At 52.1% G+C, this 24,570-nt stretch overlaps 1 protein-coding gene across 4 annotated transcripts in view; it reads right to left on the bottom strand.

Annotated features, from left to right (window-relative positions):
* The window catches only part of KMT2D (lysine methyltransferase 2D), a 1,692,256-nt gene that overhangs the window by 404,700 nt on the left and 1,262,986 nt on the right, over window positions 1–24,570 (bottom strand). For all 4 annotated transcript variants that reach the window (XM_086963706.1, XM_086963708.1, XM_086963710.1 and 1 more), the window contains 2 exons: window positions 19,245–24,275; window positions 18,302–18,439 (listed from right to left, as the gene is read on the bottom strand). In XM_086963706.1, coding sequence (XP_086819832.1) covers window positions 18,302–18,439; window positions 19,245–24,275 — 5,169 coding nt within the window. The remainder of the gene's footprint in view (window positions 1–18,301; window positions 18,440–19,244; window positions 24,276–24,570) is intronic.

Genomic DNA, 24,570 nt, shown 5'->3' with positions numbered 1-24,570 from the left:
ATTTTAAGGGACAGTAAGAGAGCCGGCTGGAAGGGGGGAAATACGCCTTTAAAGATAGTAACAGGAGGGCAGCGCCGTCGTCCTAATAGAGCTTTCTTTGAAGGACTGTGGTTGCAGACCGTACAGCAGTGAGAAAATGCCTTTTTCACCCCGAATAGGCAGAGTGTCCGCAACACGAACGCTGAGAACATGCAGCAAAAACTAATGCGCCCAGTCGGACAGGGGGGCTGTGTTGGGGGGGTGACACGGAGTGGGTCGATCAGGTAAGGAGGACAGTGACGGGGAAGGTGTGGGGGCTGGTGACGCAAGGGTGTCAGCTTCGGGTTTCGGGAGGGAGGGACATGTAGGCGGGGAGGGGGGAGAATCTATATTGAAAGAGACCGAGGTTATGCTTTCCGATGCGATTTAAATGGATGTTGATGAAACCGGAAAGAAAAGATTTATTAAATGAGAATGTCGCCGAGAAAGGGAGATTAAAAGAGAGGAAGGAGATTCGAGCGAGTAGGGGCTAAATGGTCAGATACATTTGAAAAGGCAAAGAGAGCTGGAGGGAAATTCGAAATGTGAAAATAATTCATAGGAGCGGAGACGATATATGTTAAAAGAGATTTCAAGTGGGGGGTGGGGGGGGGGGGGGGAGAGTCTGGTTTGGGAAAGTGAAGAGATAGGAATCTCGGGAAGAGAGTTTTTAAGAGAAATCGAAAAATCAGGGGTGAAATAGATTTAAAGGGATAGTAAGAGAGCCGGCTGGAAGTGGGGAAATACGCCTTTCAAGATTGTAACAGGAGGGCAGCGCCGTCTTCCTAACAGAGCTTTCTTTGAAGGACTGTGGTTGCAGACCGTACAGCAGTGAGAAAATGCCTATTTCACCCCGAATAGGCAGAGTGTCCGCAACACGAACGTTGAGAACATGCAGCAAAAACTAACGCGCCCAGTCGGACAGGGGGGCTGTGTTGGGGGGGGGGGGGGGGGGGGGGGGGGGGGGGAGGGAGGGTGACACGGAGTGGGTCGAAACTAGATGTGCCGGCCAGCAGTGAATAATTAGGGGAGAGAGAGGGGAACAGATGACCGTGAAGCAGGGGGCGGGGCAGCGGAACCCTTTGAAGTCAGGGGGCGGGGCAGCGGAAGCAAATGCAAGCTCAAGCACGAAGGAGCTTGTGGTCACGTGATTTCACGTGAACTTTTGAAAATCCGCATCGTAAAAAGTCAGCATTTGGATGGACAGGAATAGGTTTGAGTAAACTCGACCTAAAAAGGTAGTCAAAAAGTGACGAAGGTGTGTGCTCTAACCGGATCTGTGCTTACTGGCGCGGAAAAAGAAAGAACTGATGTCAGCGCGCATGGGTGGCGCCTAAGTAGTCTCCATGACATCATCTCGGCGCATACGACGCCAGCGATGGACGCAGAGCCACACAACACCACCTACTGACGAGCAGAGGTACTGCTAGCGAAAACTTTCCAGCTCCAGTCTCACGCCTGGGGATATTCTAAGGTAAGGAATCTATCACTAACGTGTCTCTTTCAGATTATCCAGGCGGTAATGCTTAGTGAACGTTTGCAGTAATGTCCACGTGGCTGCCTGGCAGAGGTCACAGAGGGGGACTCCACTTCCCAAAGCAATAGTGGCTGCTGTTGCACTGGTGGAATGGGTGCGCAGCCCTACCAGAGGCTCCTTTTTCGCCAAGGAGTAGCAGATCTTAATGCAAAGGACGACGCATTGAGAGATGGTCTGTTTTTGCACAGCCCGACCTTTCTTGGCACCAACATAGCCAACAAAGAGTTGATCGTCCACCGGGAATTGTTTTGTGTGATGCAAATAAAAAGATAATGCACGTTTTGGATCCAGACTGTGGAGTCGCTCCTCTTCCTTGGAAGGGTGCGGGCAGGAAGAAGTTGGGCAAAGTGATGGTCTGTCCTATGTGGAGAGAGGTAACCACTTTGGGAAGAAACGAAGGTCGAGTTTGAGGGACAACCTTGTCCGGATGAACAGCAAGGAAAGGAGGTTTTGAAGAAAGAGCCTGAAGCTCACTCACCCTGCGGATTGAGGTGATGGCAACCAGAAAAACTGTTTTTAAGGTCAAGAGTTTGCGAGGACAAGACCAGATGAACAAGTTACTTACCTTCGGTAACGATATATCTGTAAGAAACATTAGTTAGTGTTAGATTCCTTACCTTAGAATATCCCCAGGCGTCAGTCTGGATCCGGAAACTTTTGCGTAGCAGTACCCCTGCGCGTCGGTAGGCGTCGTCTGCAGGCGTCCCCTGCGGCTCCGCGTCCGTCGTCGGCGTCGCGATGACGTCGCTGGAGTATATAGACGCCGCCTCCGCGCGCTGACGTCAGTTCTTTGTACACAGCTTTTCCGCGCCAGAAAACGCAGAGCCATGAGAGAACCAACACTGGTGCCATATGAAACTAGGGCCCTGAAAGGGACGTCCTTAACCCTAGGTATCAGTTCGCAGAACGGGGAGGATGGGTGGGTTCGGTAAGGAATCTAACACTAACTAATGTTTCTTACAGATATATCGTTACCGAAGGTAAGTAACTTGTTCATCTGAAAGAAACACGTTAGTGTTAGATTCCTTACCTTAGAATAGATACCCCAGCAATACCAACCCCGGTGGTGGGTCTGCGAACCAATACATTCCTACACCAGAAAGTCCTGGAGGACAGAACGGCCAAAGAAGCCATCCCTCCGGACTTGACTGTCCAGGCAGTAGTGCCTCGCAAATGTGTGCAGCGAGGCCCACGTAGCCGCCTGGCAAATGTCCTGCAAAGGGACTCCCCGGCCCAGGGCAGTAGTAGCAGCCGTGGCCCGAGTGGAATGGGCCCTCAGCCCAACAGGAGGCTCCTTCCGAGCCAAAGAGTAGCACGCTTTGATGCACAGAACGACCCACCGAGAGATGGTTCGTTTACACACCGCCCGTCCCTTCTTCGCACCCACGTAGCCAACAAACAGTTGGTCATCCACCCGGAACTGGCGTGTGCGATCCATATAAAATGAAAGCGCACGTTTTGGGTCCAGACGATGGAGCCGCTCTTTATCCTTTGAAGGATGCGGAGGCGGGAAGAAGGAGGGGAGGGTAATGGACTGCCCGATGTGAAAAGCAGAAACTACTTTGGGCAGGAAAGAAGGTCTAGTCCTGAGAACCACCTTGTCAGGATGAATGGACAGGAAAGGAGGTTGGACAGAAAGGGCCCGGAGCTCACTCACTCTCCTGGCAGAGGTGATGGCAACCAGGAAAGCCGTCTTCAAAGTCAGGAGACTAAGAGGACAAGAATGAAGGGGCTCAAAGGGAGCACACATCAGAAAGGTAAGAACCAGGTTCAAGTCCCACTGAGGCATCACAAACGGAACAGGTGGATACATGTGTGTGATGACCTTCAAGAATCTCGTTACAATCGGGGACTTGAACAAAGAAGGCTGATCAGGAAGCCTCAGAAAGGCTGAAAGGGCAGAAAGGTAGCCCTTGATAGTGCCCAGAGCAGAGCCCTGCTGGGCAAGAGAAAGAAGAAACAGAAGAACCTCGGAAAGAGGGGCAGAAAGAGGATCCACAGCCTTTGCTGTGCACCATGCCACAAATCTGTTCCAGCGACAGGCGTATACCGACTTTGTGGAGGGACGCCTGGCTGCCAGAATTACGTCACAGACTTCAGGAGGCAAGTCAAATGGCCTCAACTGCCGCCGCTCAATCTCCAAGCATGGAGGTGGAGACTGGACAGGTTCGGGTGGAGGACCGTCCCCTGCTGCTGCGACAGAAGGTCCTCCTGAAGGGGCAGGCGGATCGGGGGACCGACTGACATGCTGAGTAGCTCGGGATACCAGTACCTTCGAGCCCAGTCCGGAGCCACAAGGATAACTTGGGCCCGGTCGCGCCTGATCTTCTTCAGCACTCTGGGCAGAAGTGGTATAGGCGGAAAGGCGTATAACAGACCGCAACTCCACTCGCGCCGAAAGGCGTCGCCGTGCGAGTGCCGTCTTGGAAACTCCAACGCGCAGAACTGATGACATTGCGCGTTCTCTTCTGTGGCGAATAGATCTAACCAAGGCTCTCCCCATTGCAGAAAGAGGCCTTGCGCCACGTCCGAGTTCAGACGCCATTCGTGATCCATCGAGCACCGACGGCTGAGTTCGTCCGCCCTGGCGTTCAGAGAACCTGCCAGGTGTTGAACCGTCAAAGTCACGCCCTGACGTTCCAGCCACTGCCAGAGGCGCAGAGCCTCCTGGCAAAGGGTCCACGACCCCACTCCGCCCTGTTTGTTGCAGTACCACATGGCGGTGGTGTTGTCGGTGAACACCTGCACTACACTCCCGTTGACAAAGGGGAGGAATGCCTTCAGTGCTAGACGAATCGCACGCAGCTCCAACAGGTTGATATGGAGCCGGGACTCCGCCGGAGACCAGATGCCTCTGATCTCTGCCTCTCCCAAGTGGCCCCCCCAGCCCTAGAGGGACGCGTCCATCACGACAACGTGCTCCGGTTGGGGAAAGGAGAGGGATCTGCCTCTGACCCAATCGCGGTCCGTAAGCCACCATTGCAGTTGTCTCGCAGTGCCCTCCGAGATCAAGACGTGGTCGGACAAGTTGCCCTGATGCTGGGCCCACTGAAACTTCAGGTCCCACTGCAGAGCCCGCATCCGCCACCGGGCGTGATGCACCAGAAGGATGCAGGAAGCCATCAGTCCCAGCAGCCGCAGCGTCAACCTGACCGAAACCCGGGATAGCGGCTGAAAGATGGGAATCAAAGCCTGTATATCCCGGACCCGCCGTTCCGGGGGATAAACCCGAAACAGCGCCGAGTCCAGAACCGCTCCGATGAAAAGGAGCTTTTGAGAGGGACACAGGTGTGATTTCGGCACATTGATGGAGAACCCCAGGTCGTGCAAGAGGTCTGCCGTCATCTGAAGGTGGTGGACGACTGTCTGGGGCGAGCCCGCCTTCAACAACCAGTCGTCTAGGTAGGGGAAGACTGAAACCCCTAACCTGCGCAGATGGGCTGCGACCACCGCCATCACCTTTGTGAACACCCGTGGGGCGCTGGTAAGGCCGAAGGGGAGCACGATAAACTGAAAGTGCTCCTGGCCTACCGTAAACCGCAGGTAACGCCGGTGGGCCGGCAGGACGGGGATGTGAAAATACGCATCCTGCAAGTCCAACGCTACCATCCAGTCTTGTGAGTCTAGAGCAGCCAAGACCTGAGCTAACGTCAACATCTTGAACTTCTTCTTCCGGAGGAAGCCGTTGACGTTCCTTAGATCCAAGATAGGACGTAGGCCCCCCTTGTCCTTCTTGGGTACCAGAAAGTAGTGGGAATAGCAACCACGCCCTACTTCTGGCCCAGGAATGCGCTCGATGGCCCCCTTGGCCAAGAGGGCCGTAACTTCCTCCTGCAGAAGTGTCAAGTGGTCCCCCGACACACGGTGGTTCTGCGGTGACATGGCTGGAGGAGTGGTCTCGAAGGGGAGGGAGTAGCCCCTTCGGACGAGCTGCAGCACCCACCTGTCCGACGTGATTGTGCGCCAGTGAGCGTGGTGATGGCGAACCCTGCCACCCACTGGCGTCACATGGGGCCGAAAGCACGGACTAGGAGGATTTGGAGGCAGATGCTGCGGGGGGAGGTGTGGCCTGACCCCGCCGTTGACCCCGACCGCCGCCACGGCGGTTTCCACGGCCGCCACCGCGTTGAAAGGATTGTTGCGGCGCGTGGCTGGCAGCACGTGTGGGGACGCCCCTTCCTTGGCCACGAAAGGAGCGAAACGAACCCGTTTGCTGGCGCTGGGTCGAAAGACCCAAGGACTTGGCCGTGACCCTGGAGTCCTTGAAGCGTTCCAGCGCGTGGTCCGCCTTGTCACCAAAGAGGCGACAGCCATCGAACGGCATGTCCATCAAGGCATTTTGGACATCGGCCGAAAAGTTGGCGGATCTCAGCCAGGCGTGGCGACGAATCGCCACCGTCGTTGACATAGCTCTGCCCAGCGAGTCGGTCGTATCAAGACCACACCGTATTGAATATTTAGCTGCGTCTCGGCCCTCAGCCACAGCCTTGCCGAGCTTCGCCCGCACCTCCATGGGGCATTCTGGCAGCACTTCCGCGACCGTGTCCCACACAGAGTGGGTGTAGCGGCCCAAGAGGCATGCGGTGTTGCAAGACCGCAGTCCCAGACTCAGGGACGAGAAGACCTTCTTGCCATATTGGTCATACCTCTTGGATTCCCGATCGGGCGGGGCCGACGGGAATGCGGACTGGGAGGTAGAGGCCTGGATCACCAGACTCTCGGGAGTGGGATGGGCGGACAGGAATTTGGGGTCGTCTGGACAAGGACGGTGGCGTCTGGCCACGTTCCGATCAACAGGCGAACCTGAAGCGGGCCTGGACCACGTGCCCAACAGAACGTCTGACAAGGCTTCGTTAAACGGCAGCAGAGGCTCCTGTGGGCATGACTGCGGTTTGAAGACCTCAGTGAGGATGTTAGGCCTCACGGCCGCGACGGGGAGCTCAAGGTGTAAGGCCTTGGCAGCCCTCATCAGCACCACTGAATATGCAGCTCCCTCCACCGACTCCACAGAAGGAGGAGAGACAAAACCAGGGTTAGGAGAATCGTCCAGACCACTGGCATCCCCCAAATCACCTGTCCAGTCAGGGTCATACTGGCACTCACGTGACAGAGGGTCCTCAGACCCCTCCCAACCTTCCCCGTATTCTTCATCTTCTCCATACTCGGAGTCAACGATGTAGACCGGCTCCTCGGGGTTCACAGGCCCCATCGGCGTCGAACCCGGCGTCGATTGACGCCGGTCCGACTCCGCGTCCGGATTCGGGGAGGGCATGGGGACGGCGCCGCCCGGAGCCGGCGCCGGACCCCCGGCGCCGGCCGAAGCCGGCACAGGAGAACCGGCGCCGCGCGGGGGCGGCGTCGGGGGCAACCCCGATGGAATCGGCGCCGAACCAGCCGGCAGGCCGGCCGGCGTCGACCCCGAAGGCCCTTGCGGCGCCGGGGTCGGAGCCGTCGGCGGCACCGTGCCCGGAGCACCCGATGGCGTCGAGCCAGGGACACCCGACCCGCCAGGACCTCCGGACGGCAGCACTGGGCCCGAAGGCGCCGTAGGCCCCGTCGGAGAACAGAGCACTCTCATGGCCATGAGGAACGCCTCAATCTCCTCAGGCGTCGCACCGTGCCCAGGGACCGGAGGGTATGGGGCAGGCCGCGCCGGCGACTCACGCGGAGCCGCGGAGTTGGGGTCACCCGAACCCCCGGCCGCGTCGCGACGCGAGCGTCGGGGGGAGTCGGGGGTACGATGACGACGCCCCGACTTCTTGTGCTTCTTACCTGATGAGCCCGACGAATGGTGACGACTTCCGGAGCGCTCGGCGCGGCTCCGCGACCGCTCCCTCGAACGCTCCCTGGACCTCCGGCCGGACCGAGACCTCTCTTGACGCGGGGCCGACACCCAGAGCTCAAGCAGCTTACGGGACCGCTCCCGTCTAGTCTTGTTAGTGAGGGCCCGGCAGTCGACGCAGGCGTCCACGTCGTGGTCGGGGCCCAGGCACCGGAGACAGAGTCGGTGATGGTCCGTGACCGACATCGTGCGGTCACACCCGTCACAATTCTTGAAACCGGGCATCCTACCAGGCACAAAAAGAGTAATAGAGTTGAACAAAGTTGGTCAAAAGACCGGAGTACTGCTCTTCGGATCTGCGCTTGCTGGCGCGGAAAAAAATAGAACTGACGTCAGCGCGCGGAGGCTGCGTCTATATACTCCAGCGACGTCATCACGGCGCACGACGCCGACGACGGACGCGGAGCCGCAGGGGACGCCTGCAGACGACGCCTACCGACGCGCAGGGGTACTGCTACGCAAAAGTTTCCGGATCCAGACTGACGCCTGGGGATATTCTAAGGTAAGGAATCTAACACTAACATGTTTCTTTCAGATTCAAGACCCACTGAGGCATTACCAAAGAGATAGGAGGAAAGAGGGGAGTAATGCCATTAAGAAATCTATTTACAATAGGGGACTTGAAAAGAGAAGACTGATCAAGAAAGCCAAAAGATAGCCTTTAAGGGTGCCCAGAGCAGAGCCCTGCTAGGCCAAAGAAAGAATGAAGAGGATAACCTCTGAAAGAAGGGCAGAAAGGGAATCCACAGCCTTTGCTGTGCACCATGCCATAAATTTGTTCCGTTTTAGTGGAAGGACGCCTGGCTGCCAAGATGACATTATAAACTTCGGGAGGAAAGTCAAAAGCTGCCAACTGTCGCCGCTCAATCTCCACGCAAGAAGGTGGAGGCTGGACAGGTTCGGGTGGAGGACTGTCCCCTATTGCTGCGACAGAAGATCCTCCCTAAGAGGCAGACTGATCGGAGGTTCAATGGCCATGCTCAAGAGCCCGGGATACCAGACTCTCTGTGCCCCATCAGGAGCCACAACAATAAATAGGCTCGGTCACGCTTAATTTTCTTTAGCACTCTGGGCAGAAGTGGTATGGGCAGAAGTGGTATAGGCGGAAAGGTGTATAGAAGTCCGCAATTCCACTTGTGGCGAAAAGTGTCGCTGAGCGAGTGTCGCCTTGGAAATTCCAACGCGCAGAACTGCTGAGATTGTGCGTTCTGTAACGCCCTGAACGTCTCAGGATCGTTTAACAGACACGATAATGAGGACGCAACCACTTGTGAAGGGTTAGTTATTTTAATGTAGGCAAAAGTAATACAAAGAGTAAGCAAAAGTTATAGTCACTGGAATCCTCCAGGCTAAGTACGTTACCAGCCCACAGCACGGATGGTCCTAACCGTCCTCTGCATATACGCCGATCCCGGCGTATGCCAACAGAGGGCAGAAATGAAATGGCCGACAATGCCAATCGGTAGGCTGTGAGGGGCACGAAGAGTGTTGGGGAGAATCGAGGAGTCAGGGAAACACCCAGCCGGGGTCTCTACCTGAAGGGAGCAGCCGCTCAACCTCTTCCTCAGACTGCACCGGGACGCGGAGTCACCTCCTGGTGATGCGTCACCGATACCCCAATCAAAAGCAAGAAGACTGAACCGAGAGCAGCCGCTCGATCGATCCTGTGGACTTCCGAGTCTGTAACGCGGCAAACACCTCCTGGTGTGCGTTACAGCTGGCAGTCCCTGTATCTCTGGTCGGGCTGGGAGTTACGACTCCAACCAGCAAAAGCGCCACTGCGCTTTGACTCAGCAGAGTCAAAAAGCGAAGCTCAATGGTTGACCGGTAGAGCTTCCGGGTCCTTCACAGGTGACGATGGGGCAAGACACGGCCCAGGGAGTAACGACTCGACCTACCTCCGTTCTTGCCTTACTGGAGCACCACTCCGGAACACTGCTCTTCACGAAGCAGGTACGTCGGTGTAAACACAATATCCGACAGCGTTGTACCTCCCGGTTCCTCCCTTTATAGGGCGTGTTTTCTTTGAGTTATGTAACAGCTCTCCTGTTTACAAAAGGGCGTGTTTTCCTTGAGTTATGTAACAGCTCTCCTGTTTACATAAGGGCGTGTTTTCCTTGAGTTATGTAACAGCTCTCCTGTTTACATAAGGGCGTGTTTTCCTTGAGTTATGTAACAGCTCTCCTGTTTACATAAGGGCGTGTTTTCCTTGAGTTATGTAACAGCTCTCCTGTTTACATAACCTCTCAACCGCTAAGCATCCTGGGAGATGTAGTCCGTTTTCGCTGGTTACCGTTTTCCTCCCCTCGCATGACAGGAATTCTTGACATGTTCTCTTCAGTGGCGAACAGATCTAACCAAGGTTCTCTCCACTGCTGAAAGACCTTGCACCACCTCTGACTGAAGACACCACTTGTGATCCATCATGCACCAGCGGCGGAGTTTGTCCGCCCTGGCGTTCAGGGAACCTGCCAAGTGTAGAACCACCAGGGACATGCCCTCATGTTCCAGCCACGTCCAGAGGACCACCCCTCCGGACCGGTTTGTTGCAGTACCACATGGCTGTGGTGTGGTCCATGAACACCTGCACTACTCTTCGTTTGACAGAAGGAAGGAATGCTTTTAATGCAAGAAGAATCGCCCGGAGCACCAGTAGGTTGATGTGGAGCTCGGACTCCGCCAGAGAATAGAGGCCTCTGATCTCCGCCCCTCCCATGTGGTCGCCCCATCCCAGAAACGACGCATCAAGGGAGAGGGATCTGCCTTTGACCCGATCCTGGTTTGTTAGCCACCACTGCAATTGATGTGCAGTGCCCTCTGAGATCTTGACTAAATCAGAAAGATTCCCCTGATGATGATCCCTCTGGAACTTCAGGTCCCACAGCAGAGTCCGTATATGCCACCTGTCATGATCCACCAGCAAGATGGATGCAGGAGGCCATGACCTTAGGGTCACTCACCGAAATACAGGATATAGGCTGAAACATCGGTATCATAGCCCGAATATCCCAGACTCGTTGCTCGGGAGGATAAGCCCGAAACGGCGCTCTATCCAGAACTGCTCCGATGAAAATAAGCTCCTGAGAGGAATTCGGGTGTGACTTCGGCACGTTGATAGTGAAACCCCAGCGAATGTAGGAGGTCGGCCGTAGTCTAGAGGTGGGAGACTACAGCCTGGGGTGAGCTCGCCTTCAAACTCCCGTCGCCGAGATAGGGAAGACTGGAACCCCTGATCTGCACAGCTGAGGAGCGACCACCGCCATCACTTTCGTGAACACCCGAGGGGCGCTGGTAAGGCCAAAGGGGAGCAGGGTAAACTGAAGAAGCTCGTGGCCTACCGTGAACCGTAGGTAACGTCTGTGGCCTCTCAGGAATGTAGAAGTAAGCATCCTGCAAGTCCAACGCTACCATCCAGTCTCCATAGTTGAGGACAGACCAAACATGAGCCAATGTCAACATCTCGAACTTCTCTTTCCGGAGGAAGCAGTTTACCTCCCTGAGATCCAAGATAGGGCAAAGGTCTTTGCCTTTCTTGGGCACCAGAAAGTAGTGGGAACAACAACCATGACCTACTTCTGAGACAGGGATTCACTCGATAGCTCCCAAGAGAGCCGTAACTTCCTGACTGAGAAGGGCCGAGTGATCCTCCAACATGCGATGGAGTGATGGTGGCATGGTAGTACCCCTTTTGGACAATCTGAAAAACTCACCTGTGCGACATGATGATGTGCCAGTGAGGGAGGTGATGGCGGATCCTGCCGCCCACAAGTAACTGGTGCAAAAAGAACAATTGATGGACAGAATGCAGAAAAATGTCATACATTTACCCCAGTACAGAGATCTGGGCCTAAATCTATCTTTTTTTTGCTCACCATGCCATTCCAGTTTGGAACCAGCCACATGCAAATCAGTCTTGACCCTGAGCCCAATGGGCACAGTCCAGCCTGAACTGCCAGCCTAGGTCCTCTCTGGACTGGAAACAAGAACCCTAGGACCAGTTTCGGGCTTTCAGCCCTCATCAGTCAGGATAGCTTAACTCCAGTGGCATGGAGAGCATGGGACCCACGTCTGGGCATACCCGTCCCACTCTGGGTAACAAATGCAGAAAGAGTTGATTGGCCATCCCCAGAAAAGCCAGTGGTTCTCAGCCAGGCGTAGCGCCGTAGGGCTACTGATGTAGAAATCATTCTACCCAGTGAGTCGGCAGAGTTCAGATGACATCGGATGGCGAACTTTGCTTTGTCTTTCCCTTCGCGACCGCACAGGAGTGTAAGGCCCGTGCTTACTCAGTGCACTGTGGCTGCACTCGCTCAACCGTGTCCCACATAGAGAGGATGTAACGACCTAAGAGACATGGGGTGTTCAACGACCACAGTCCTAAGCTGGCAGAAGAAAACATCTTCTTCCCAAGATGATCCAGCTTCTAGGATTCCCTATTTGGGGGAGCAGAATGGAACACGCCTTTGGATGTTGAGGCTTGGACCACCAAGCTCTCGGGGGATGGGTGTTGGGAGAGGAAAATTGGGTAGCGCTGGGCCAGGCGGTGGCGTCAGCAATCATCCTATCCACAAGAGCCCCTGTGCTTGGCCTGGACCAAGTGCCCAAAGGATGTCTGTGAGGGACTCATTAACTGGCAGCAGGGGCTCCGAAGAGGCCGCTGCCGGCTGAAGCACCCCAGTCAGGAGATTAGTCCCGATTGACACTGTAGGAAGCTCAAGGCCCAAGGCCTCAACCACCCTATGCAACACCACAGCGCAGGAGGCTCCCTCCTCCGTGGCCATGGTAGGTGGAGAAAGCAGGTCAAGGTCTGGGGAGGTATCCAGACCACTAGCTAACCAAACTGCTCTCTCTAGTCCGGCTCTTCAAGCTGGTCTGCCAAAGGGTCAACAGAACCCTCCAAGTCCACCTCACCCTCCACTGGCTGCCACTCAGGGTAATAGGGAATGCCAGGGTAGAACAGTGGTACAAAAAGTACTGGTCCGCGCCGGTCCGGGTCCATGTCCAAGTCGAGGGGGAGGCCGGGGTCGATGCTAGCCAGGGACACAACCAGCGTCCGAAGTGGCGGAGGCGTCGTCAGAGATATCGTGCCGGAGGAGGCTTTGTCGACCGGCATCAAACTGGATCCAGGCCTGGATCCCTGGGGGCCCTGCGGCGCCGAGGCAACAGCTGCCGGCATCAACGGCCTAGAGCCCCCAGCTGAGTCCGCAGGGCCTGAAGGTGAGCCGGGTAAGTCAGGCTGTTCAAAGAGCGTGGAGAGCTTCGTAAAATGCACAAAGCAGGGCAGGAGGCGCTCCAGCTCCCAGGAAGGAAGGAAAGCTCGGAGCCGTCCCATCAGGTGGAGCGAGACTACCTTCCATATCCAGTCAGCCGGGGAACGGCTAGAGCGACTGATCTTCTTTGCCTTCTTCTTGTGCTTCGACTTTCCTAAAGAAGAAGACTTCGATGATGAGTGATGGTGGTGACTTCGCGACCTTCCTCGCGACCCTTTCGGGACCGCTGCCGCAAAGACTTTCGGTTCATGGCCAGACAGTCTGAGAAAGACTTCGGGTTGGGACGCGCTCCAGGCAGGCGCGCAACACCCATTGGAATCAAAGGGCTTCAAGCCCCCCCCCTCCCACCATGGGCATGTTAATGGGGCTTTGTTGTTGTTTTGCCCCTTCCAAGAGCCCCTGCCGCTCCACTCAGTCTATTGCTTAAAGTTTCAGCCCCTTCCCCGAAATCTTTTCTTAGCGCCCCCCGAAATGTCGCTCTAGTTGCGCCTCTGGCTCCAGGCATTAAAGGCATACGAGATGCGGGTCCATGACTGACATCAACTTGTGACAAGAGTCACAAGGCTTGAAGCCGGTCTAACGATGGGACATACCTACATGCATCAGGAGTCGAACGACTCGAAAAAAAGATGTCTACAAAAAGTAAAATAACGCTAGTCAAAAAAATGACAAAGGGTACCGCTCTCTCCGGATCTACGCTGGCTGGCGTGGAAAAAGAAAGAACTGATGTCAGCGTGCATGGGCAGCGTCTAAGTAGATACCACAACGTCATTCTGGCAATCACGACGAATATGGAGTCAACTGACACCACCTACCTAATCGCAGGGGTACTACTGAAGAAAAATTCTTCTGATCCAGTTTGACGCCTGGGGGTCATTCTAAGGTAAGGAATCTATAACTAATAGTCTCTTTCAGATGCACTAAATGCCTGTTACATTTGCTAAGTTTGCTACTGTTTGTTTGACATTGCAAAAGTATTTTTAATACTACTGTGTGGGAAGCTGGCTCTGTATATACTATACCAAATTGAGGTATAGTGTGCACAGAGTCCAGTGGAACCCCAAAGGTAGGCAGAGGTAAAGTTAGATCGCAATTTACTCTATTTGTGGTAGTGTGGTCGAGCACAGCACAGTGTTAAGCATGTGTTGTACACACTCAGTCAGCAAATGAATTCACACACTCAAAGACTGAACTTCAGGCCAATTGTTTTTGTTTGAAAGAAATATACTTTTAGTTATTTTATTTCCTAGAACCCAGCACGCCTGTCACAGGTAAGTGATAAATACTTTGTAGTAAATATACAGTTGTAATACAGTTTGGATTGTAATTGTATATGTACTTTGTTTTAACTTACAGTATTGTTACTGAGAAATGCAATGCTTTTTAAATACAATACATATACTTTGTATGGGATTGTTAGTCAAATTACAGGTAAGTTACTTAAGATTCCCTTTCTTACACAGTGTAGTATACCTGGATACTACACTGGGACATTTCCTGTAAACAGGTAAGTAAAATCGTTTTTGTTAGTACAATTTTACAGAATTTCTTTAGGTTTTCCAACTTCAAACTTTTCATAGAAAAACAGTTGATGTTATCTTACGGAGGAAAATAGTGTTCTCGGCTTTAAGTACGTACTTTGTTGTGGGAGTTGGAATTCTGGGGCTAGACTCGGGGGTCCCTCAGGGTCAAGGATGCACTCTTGTTACACCTTCAGCCATACTAGGGTGACCGGGTGCAGAGTGCTGAGGCCCAATGTTATCCAATGAGGGGATAGGGGGCCTCCGGTTGGTAGCTGCTGACGAGCAGGCCACTGGGTTGTGGGAGCAAAGCTCCTGGACTTCAGCTCAGGGCAAATGAGGGTTTAGGCCAGCACAAAAGTTGCACCCTCAGTGGATCTGGGGCAGCCGAATGCAGAGTGCTGTTTTGGCAGCTGAAGCCCTGTAGCTTTCAATGGGGAGTCTCCGGTTTGCAAACACACTGCAAGCTCGGGGAGGAAGGTCTTCTGGGTGCAACCACCACATGGAGAGATAAGTTGAGATGCTGGGATTTGGTTATGCACTGTCGGTTGGGCCACCCAAGGCCGCGGGGCGTCGGTGCAGGGGTGCCTTTTAGGGTCGGATTTTCTTGCCAGTTCCTGGTAGCGTGTGGGGGGGGCTTCCGGTTTGAGGCATCAGCTTGAGGCAGGTCGGGGGTCGCCAAATCTCGGGTCAGGATCGCCGGGGAGACCACCTCTTGGTGTTGGGCCACTCTAACTTGGGCCGTGGTAGTCGGGTGCAGAGTGGTGCTGACTCGCAGATCCTGCCGGAGCTGGAGTCTGTTGGTTATCAAATCTGGTGTTCATAGGAGACAGAATCTTTTCTTTTGAAGACAGGGCAGGTCCTCTGGGTTCTTGAGGCTGCAAGACACACCGGGGTTTCGCTTCTGCAGGTTCGAGGTGGGGACAAGCCATTAGGCCTGGGGCCAAGTCCGTAGGCGTCCTCCTCTTGTTAGCTTCAGCACAGCTGTTTGGTCCTTCTATTCTTCTTCTGGTTTATGGTCTACCTTCTTGGTTTAGGGCTGACCCCTAAATACTGTATTTAGGCGGCATATTAGGAGTCTCGAGGTCAGGAGTCAATGGGCTACTGACCTTAGGGTGACTACACCCTTGGTGTGCTCACCCCACGTGGGGGAGTGAGCACAATCTCTAATCCTGATTGGGGAGTGCCTGTCATCTGCAAGATTGTGGGCCCTGAAAAGTGGGCTTCACCTCGCCTACCCCACCTGAGGGGTGGGGTTGGCAGAGGTGGGCACACCTTCTGGGATTCTCGCCTAATAGGAAAGGAGACAGGAAGGGGGCCTGCTCCTGATAGCAAGAGAGGCTGCGGGTCGCATTCCAAAGGCTGCCAGGCCTTTAAAGCTTCCCTGCCACAGATGGCTCTTCCTGGCCTGGGGGAGGTGTGAACACTTCCGCCCAGGAAAGGGTTTGTTTCTGGGCTCAGGGAGCGAAGGCTCCCACCCTAGGGGTCCAGAAAAACGTCTCGAGGTGACAGGCTGATGTGTACCATTCAGGGACCACCAGAGGCAGGTCGTTTTTCAGGTGGCATCTCCAAGATGCCCTGTTAGTGCATTTTTCATTAAATCCCACACTGGCATCAGTGTGGGTTTAATGTGCTGAAAAGTTTAATAACAAACTTCCCAGTCTTCAGTAAAGCCATTATGGCGCTGCTAAGTTCGTAATGACAAACTCCCAGCAGCATATATTCTTAATTGCATTACTGCACTAACCGTGTCCAAGAATTAGCTTAGACGCTGTAGGGGTACAGGGCTCATGCACCTGTACACTCACCATTGGTATAGTGCACCCAGCTAGAGGGGTGGCTGACCTATGCCAGGGCAGTGGGTTGTAGGCATGGCACACAGGGATGTGTGCCATGTCGACTCATCACTTTGTTCTGCACTAAAACACAACTTGCCAAGGCAGTGTTTGTGTAAAGGTACAGGGACCCTAAGGGTGGCACAATGAGTGCTGCAGCCCTTAGGGATCTTACCTGGCAACAGTGCCCTTGGTACCCATGGTATCTTTCACAAGGGACGTGGCCAAAGAGGTCCCAATTGGGGGTACAAAGTGTAGTTTTGGGGATAGAGCACAGGTCCTGGGAACCTGATTGGCGGGGACGCATGGCACAAAGTCAAAGGGCATCAGTAGTCAGGCAAAAAGTATGTGTGGGTGGGGTTACTGCAACAGAAACCCAGCTTCCTACACTGTGCCTGCTGTGTTCTGCTCTAGGAGAAGCAGTCTCCAGAGCCTGGCAAAGGCAAGAGACCCAAGGGCCAGCTCGCTGGCCTCCTGTTCGCCAGCAAAGAGACAGATGAAGAAGTCTGCTAGGGCAAATTGGTAGCCTAACGTCTTCAAGTCGCGCCATAGTCAGTCACCATGCAGCACCAGGGACCAGGACCTGATGCACAAAGTTGCATCAGAGTTCAAAGAGCCCGGGAGTTCAGTTTGAGAGCTGCTGGGACTCTCCGAAGCAGAGTTATCGACCCAGGAAGGATTGGTCTGTGATCACGACATCGGGTGATTGGTAGTCCAGTGGTGACTAGACTTTGGACAGACCTGAGAGGACTTCGTGGGATGGCAACCCTGCAACCAGGACCCCTCCCACCATCTTTGTGGACTGAGGAATTCCAGTAGGAAAACCACCTACCACTTCTCATTCACAGCATCCTTCGAGCATCCTCAGCATCCTTCATCCCATGCATCAGGATCACTTTCATTGGAATCTATTACAATGCGGATAAAGTGCCTGGAATTGCTTCTATGTGGAGCAAAGGAAGAGGACATTGGAGATTGCACCTGACCAGTTTGTTTTAAGTATTATCGTTCAGCTTAAATGAGTATTAATGTGTGCACACAGTACAAGCACCCGCTGCCAAGGTGCATAAACCAAAATGGTTATAAGCGACAATATAAGACGAGATGCACCACAACAATAACTAAAAAAAGACAAAGTGGTGATTCCGGTATTTATTTTTGTCTCTTTTTTTGTTAATTTTCACACGTTTATTGGAAACTATTTCTAAGGATCTTGCTGGTATCCCTCACTAGCTCCCTACCAGAGTTGGTCACCCGAAATAATTGTACTCGACCGCATTGACGCTTACCCAAGTTTTCTTTTGAAAACGTATTAGTATCAAATTCATTGAATTTGCCAATGCCTGTTCATGGTGGAGTGAAATGTCTTGATGTATTATTTCTTGTAAATTCAGTATCTCCGGAATTCGCCAGTGGATATTTTCATTGCGGTGTCTAAATTCTTATAAAAATACTGTTTATTTTTATAAATTGGTTTCGGACTTTTTGAATGTAGTTTTGATTACTTCTTCCATTGTTATGATGCTGTTTAAATGCTTTACACTAGTTCCTCTGGGTAAACCTTGCAGCACAGTGCCACAGCTACCCAGGATTGAGCTGATGGTTTGACAGACTAAACCTACTGGTCCTAAAGGGCATGGCAAGTGTATCACACGGAGGTTGCACAACCACACCATGTAATACACCTCATTTCCTTCCAGGAAGGGTGGAGGACCTAATTGAGCCTCCCTCTGGTTGAGCTATGAATAGCTTGGGGTCATGATCCCTCATAGCCTTGGAGTGCACGGATGCAAACATTTTGCAGGATGAAAGGTCATGCTGCAGCCCCAGACCTAACATACAGATGGGTGTGCAAGTCAGAAAGGAAACTCTGCAACTTTTTTTGGGAAAGTTTAAACTCAGACACCAAGGAAGGTAACATTTGACTTAGGCCTGCTGACTACAGCAAGTCTGGAGAATTTAGTAGCAATCAAAGAGAAGCTCCAGGCCCACGTTGATTAGCACAGAAAGACAGTTCAATGTCAATGTTCGCAGAAACTTGGAGCACCAACTTATGTGGCACCACATGGTGATACTGGAGAGCTATTGCTTGGAAACATTATCTGAACACAGTCTGGCCCATGGTGATATTCATAAGGAGAGAAATATGTGAGCAAGAACCATTAATAAGAAAACAACAGTACCTTCTACTTGGAAGATCAAGATAGACTTTCTTTTAATGAAGTCGACAGCCTAAGGAGATACTATGATCATTTTAAATTGCAATTGTTAAAACATACCTGTTTTAGTTGTTTCATGACCTCTTCTGTAGATTTCAGACCCTCTTCTTTCTTTGTTTTCTTACGAGAGTTAGGGACTTTGTCACCAACTTTCTGAGATCGCTTGGGCTTTGCAATGGCTTTCTTACCAGAGATATCCTATAACACGAAAACATTACAAACAATACTTTTGCAAGGTCGGCTTTAAACCCAATGTCTACCTGGAGAAGAACCAGCTTCAGTACTCCCTTTCATATGCAAAGGTCTAACGTCCTTTGAAATGGTTCATTGAGCACATTCACAGTTACACACAAGGGGTAGCAGGTGAACCTGTGAACTCCATAGGGACAACCAACTGTTCTGGGAGCAGTATGGGGATGTAAAAGATTGCCTAAAAGAATTCATGGAGAATCAGGGACTATGGATCTCAACAAGGATGTAAAGGACGATTGAATGCACTAGATGTCACAGTCAATGGAACTTGGGGTGTTGTGTGGGCATGTAAAAGGAATCTGGGTATCACCAATTTACATCTTTGAGACATCCGAAAAGGCAGGTGCTGGGGGGAAGAGACACTGGAGAGAGGAGGGGTGAGATCACTCTCACAGTAGAGCAAAAAAAGATGGCTCTGGGGATTTCCTGGCAGTGGAATAGGAAACTGCATCAGAAGATGCAACAAAAATGAAGCTGCACTACGGACTACCAAGAGGCATTAAATACACAAGCAGAGGTTCAACAGAACACATGGATGTTCTGCAATGTCACACTGAGTAAACTCTCTATCTATGATGTATAAGGGCTAGCAAGTGTGGTCCCCCGTGACATGTAGTAAAAGCAATGTCTCCCAGGTGAAATACAGGGGAAAATCTCAAGCATAGTGCAAGTAAAATACCTATATTACATGGTAGAATAACAAACAGTATTTAAATCTGAGAGAGAATCATAGTGCACATATTGCTCTTACCTCCTTGCTTCCAGGGGCAGCTTGCAGCTTTTGCTCCAGTACAGTGAGCTTGCTATCGATGTGGCCATTGATCTCAGCATGCAGACCCTCCACAGAGCGTTGTGATGCCAACTGTACATTCTTGGCACGCAGGAGCTTCTGCAGCAGCAGATGGCCAGCTTCTGAGCGGCAACCAGGGAACAACTGCTTCCCAGAGAGGTTCAGCCCCACAGGGTCGCCACTGGCTTCTCGTTTCACAGCTTGGTTTGCAAGCATACATGGTACTTCATCCTTAGGCTCTTGCTTAATGTTCAGCCGAATTGCATGAAACTGCTCTGTGTCACTAAAATCTGTGCTGTCAGAAGACTGGCTATGCTTTTTGTTTGGTACAGATTCTTGACTTTCTGCACCACCATTCACTTGACTCTGAGGCTCACCCATGACTGGTGAAGATCCAAGGAGGATTGGTTTCACAACATCTTGTTCTGGGACAACTACTTGATGGCCTCCCTCCAGTTTTGGAGATGCAGTCTTCAATGGCGACAGAGGAGAATTGGGCTCCAGTCGGTCAACATTGTGGTCTCCAGAAACAAATTCCAAAGGATTGCAAGACTTGTAATCTTTGCTTGAGTAATTTTCCATAGTTTGATTCTGGACTGAATTGTCTGCAAACGAAGATGTGGGAGATACAGGGGTGGTTTCCGGCAAGTCCAGCCTAGGTAGGGTTTGATCAGGAATACTGCTCTGGTCAGAGAGTGGCAAAGGTGGGACAGAGGAAGGCTCTTTAACATTTAAATTAGGAGACTGATCCTTTGGCTCGTGAGGGCTTTGTTCCAATCTCTGAAATTGTCCTTTTAGCTGCTGCTGTGAGTGATGCAGCAGATGCTGCTGGGGTGAATACATCTGTTGTGGCTGCTGCTGTGGTGGCATGATCTGTGGGGGTTCAGGCTGCTGCTCTGGTGCCCTTGTCAGAGGGTGCTGTGTATGTTGTGGTGACTGTGCCTGTTTAAGTTGCTGAGCCATTTGTAACTGTTGCTGTAAATGTTTTTGACGTAGATGAAGCTGCTGCTGTTGCACCTGTTTTTGTAAATGAAGCTGTTGCTGTATTAGGGGTGATTGTTGAGGCTGCTGCAGTAGCTGCTGCGAGACTTGCTGCTGCAATGGCTGTTGTGACAGCTGCTGTTGTGACAATGGCTGCATTGATAACTGCTGCTGTGACACCTGCTGCTGTAAAAGCTGCTGTGTCAAAAGCTGCTCCTGTGATGTTTGATGCTGTAACAATTGCTGCGATAGCTGCTGTTGCGATACTTGATGTTGCTGTGACAACTGCTGCTGCACTTGCAGCTCTGATGATTGCTGCTGTTGTGACACTTGTGATAATGGGTGCTGTTGAGACATTTGCTGTGATAGCTGTTGTGACATCTGCTGCTGAGAAATTGTCTGCTGTGATATCTGTTGTGACATCTGCTGCTGAGACCCCTGGGGCAATTGTTGCGTTGAAATTGGTTGTCGAGATAGTTGCTGATGTACAAACTGTTGCTGCTGTTGTGCCATTTGCTGCTGTTGAGAAATCTGCTGTTGTGACATTTGCTGCTGCAATAGGTCCTGTTGTGACAGCTGCTGCTGTGACATTTGTTGTGACAGATGTGATTGCTGCTGCTGTGATAGCTGGGGTTGTGAAATTTGCTGCTGAGAAAGTTGCGGCTGTGACAATTGTTGCAAATGCTGTGTTGATAGCTGTTCCTGTATTTGCTGCTGTTGTGCCTGATGCCGAGAAAGTTGCTGCTGTGCCTGCGGATGTGATAGTTGCTGTTGAGCTAACTGGCTCTGCTGTTGTAACACCTGCATCTGTTGAGATAGTTGTTGCTGAGGTTGTGACTGCTGCATTTGTGGAATTTGCTGTAGGGACAGCTGATGCTGCAGCTGCGTTTGAGATAAAGGCTGCTGTTGCTGTTGAGATAATTGCTGAGATAGCTGCTGCTGTTGGGATAATTGCTGTGATATCTGCTGCTGCTGCGACAGCTGTTGTAGATGCTGCTGGGACAGTTGTTGCTGAGACAGCTGCTGGGATAGCTGGAGTGACTGCTGTTGTGATAGCTGCTGATGTGCTAATTGGTGCTGAGCCTGCTGCGATAGCAGTTGCTGCTGAGACAGTTGCTGTGCTAATTGCTGCTGAGCCTGCTGTGAGAGCAGCTGCTGAGACAGATGCGGCTGTTGAGACAGCTGCTGCGATACCTGTTGTGATGACTGCTGTTGTGATATCTGCTGTTGCTGTTGTGGTTGATGCTGTGACAGCTGCTGAGAAAGCTGCTGCTGTGATAGCTGTGTAGCCAGCTGCTGTGATAAATGATGTTGAGACAGTTGTTGCTTTGATTGCAGCTGCTGCTGTGACAGAGGCTGTTGAGATAGGGTTTGCTGTGATGACTGTTGTGATAACTGCTGCTGCAGCAAAAGCTGCTGCTGCTGCTGTGATAACAAGTGCTGAGACAGCTTCTGCTGCTGCATTTGGGTCAATTGTTGATGTGGTAATAGCTGCTGTGATACCAGCTGTTGCGACTGTTGTTGCTGAGAGTGTTGCTGTGCTAACTGTTGTGACAGCAAATGCTGCTGTTGTGACATCTGTTGCTGTTTTAATAGCTGTGAGTGCTGCTGCTGCATAAGCTGTTGAGAGTTCTGTGTTTTTGTTAGCTGTTGTGAGTGTTGTTGGGTGAGCTGCTGTTGCAGTTGTACTGAATTCATGTTTGCATCACCAGGAGATGTCTGAAGAGAAACTGTGCCTTGCGACTGTGGAGATGAGAATCGTAAAACTCCTTGAGATCTTGGCTGTGTGTTTTGTGCTAGCTCAGTTGGAGACTGCTGTGGTCTGGGCATCGAGAGTTCAGAGAGTGGCCTTTGCTGAGCTGAGGATGGCTGCTCCCCTGTAAAACCCGGCTGTTCCATAGGGGTAGATGGTCCTAAAGGGCGAACATGGAGTACGGTTCCTGGCTGCAGCTGCTGTCGACCCACTGTACCCTGAGGAGAGTGCTGTGTAGTGACTGGGGACCCATGGTCTAGCAGTGCTGGAGCCTGTCCTTGTAACTGGCCTGCTGCTCTCATAGCCTGGCTCTGCTGCAACAAGCTCTGTTGATGGCGCTGCACCAGAAGGGCATGCAGCTGCTGCTGCTGTTGAGGGGTGAGGTTTCTTAACTGAGGATTTTTGGCAATCACTCCTTGCAACTGAGCTCGGATATGACCCAACATTTGCGATGTTGGCTGTCCCAGCATGGCTTGAGTCTGTTGCAACATCACACCTTGGTGTTGTCCCATCAGTCTTGGTCTGGGTGGCCCTGCATTTTGCATTGGTTGTTGCTGCTGGCTGGGGATGTTTTGCAGCTGCCCGATTACTTTTGCTTGCTGCTCTGCACTTTGAGGTGGTACTGGACTTGGCCCTAAAAGCCGTTGCTGCTGGCCAGTAACAACTGGTTGATCTCCAGCGCCCTGCTGCTCTAACAAGTTTGTCTTCTGTGATCCTTCTTGTTGCTGTGCTGTTACTAACGGCTGCTCTGACCGTGTGTTCACAACAGCTGAAGGCATTAAGCTGCTGTTTTGTATTCCCTGCTGGCTAGCAATGGGTCCTTGTTGCAGGATCAAGTTGTTCTGCATTCTCGGAGACTGCTGGAGATGTTGTGGGGGTCCCATCACATTGTGCTGGGCATTCTGCAGCTGGTCTCCTGCAACACTTTGGTGCTGCAAAGCTAGGTGCACATGCTCAGGATTCACAAGGACAGAGGTATTTCGGTTCTGCACAGCCTCGGCCTGTGATGTAACCTGCTGAGGGCTTGCATTTTCCTGGCCAGCCTGATTGGGCCCTCCAGGCCTGAACTGTACTGACTGTTGTTGGGTCTGCCCCTCTGTGCCATCCTGAGGCAGTACACCAGAGGGATCCTTGCTCTGATTATCTGTATTGGTTGGGGACATTATATGGCTAAGGTGCAAGACAGACTGCTGACCCTGAACAGAATGCTGAACATAGTGCTGAGATGTGGCCTGGTTCTGCGATTGTCCAAAAAGTCCTTGTTGGGATGTTTGTGCTTGCCCCATTACAGAAGGGTGAGGGGTGGCACAGTCTGGCTGAGCCAGTAAAGCCTGGGGCTGGCTAATAACTCCCATCTGTGGTTGTGACACTGAAGTCATTTGCCCACCTAATTTCTGCGGGCTTGCCTGACTCATGAGCCCTTGCGGCTGAACAGGACTCGAGCCTACAATGCTTTGCTGCTGCGATAACAATCCGTGTCCCACAATGCTTTGCTGAGATGATCCCAAAATCCTCTGCTGTTGGGATAAGAGAATGTGTCGTTGTTGGTTATGTTGACTTATGACACCCTGGTGTGGAATCGCAGAGGCCTGGGAAGGTCCAAGCGGTCTCTGCTGAGGAGACAGCTGTTGGACCACAACACCCTGCTTGCTAGAAACCATCTGTGGAGCTTGTGGAGACTGAATGGGTGGCTGCTGCTGTTGTGGTCCCAGCATACTTGACTGGTTTTGCTGTTGGCTAACCAGCCCTTGCTGCAGAGAGGGTTGCCCTAAAATGCCCTGCTTCTGCAGCCGTTGAGCCAGTTGAATTCTCTGCTGCTGTAGTAGGAGCTGCCTCTCCTGTAGCAATCGGCTGTCACTAACAAGACCCCTTTGAGGAGAAGATCCTGGGAAAAAGACTGCTCCATCATTTGAGGCAGAGGTATTTCCACCTTGAGCTGGGCCCTGCTGCATGACTGTGCAGTTTGCAAAAGGGATACCTTGCTGGACTTGTCCAGACACACCACCTTGGGACACCCGTATGCTCCCACCTTGTGCTGCGGGTGCACCCGAGGAGTTACCTGCTTGTGCTATCTGCTGTGGCAGCGCCTGCCGAGATAAGATTTGTCCTTGAACTTTAGCAATAAGTTGCGGACTCTGCGAAGGACTAAGTGCCACCATGGCCGTGGGAGTCTGCTGCTCTCTATGTTGCTGGTGCTGTTGCTGCTTGTTCCGATACTCTGCCATCAAGTTGGTGTGCTCCTTTTGTTGCTTACGGACCTGAAAAGAGAATGTAAAACCCTCAGTAATGTTCTGCACATTATTATCTATACACCACATGAGTGAGGCCTCAGAGTTAGCTCAACAAGTGTATCTATTCTTCCAGAGCATCACTGAATTAACTAGGATATCTACCCCCACCTTCAGTAAATTAGCATCATGGCTATCACAATTACTTACACTTCTGTGTACTAATTTAAATCCTGTGGACATGGACACTAATGAAATAAAATGGTTACCTATCTGTCAGAGCAGTTTTGCAGCTTCAAGAGTTTTCTGGATTCACATACTGTGC

This window comes from Lissotriton vulgaris, chromosome 1_1, assembly GCF_964263255.1.
Source record: "Lissotriton vulgaris chromosome 1_1, aLisVul1.2, whole genome shotgun sequence".
NCBI lineage: Eukaryota > Metazoa > Chordata > Amphibia > Caudata > Salamandridae > Lissotriton > Lissotriton vulgaris.
The sequence above is the reverse complement of the archived record's forward strand: the minus strand, read 5'-3'. Positions and strand labels throughout refer to the sequence as shown.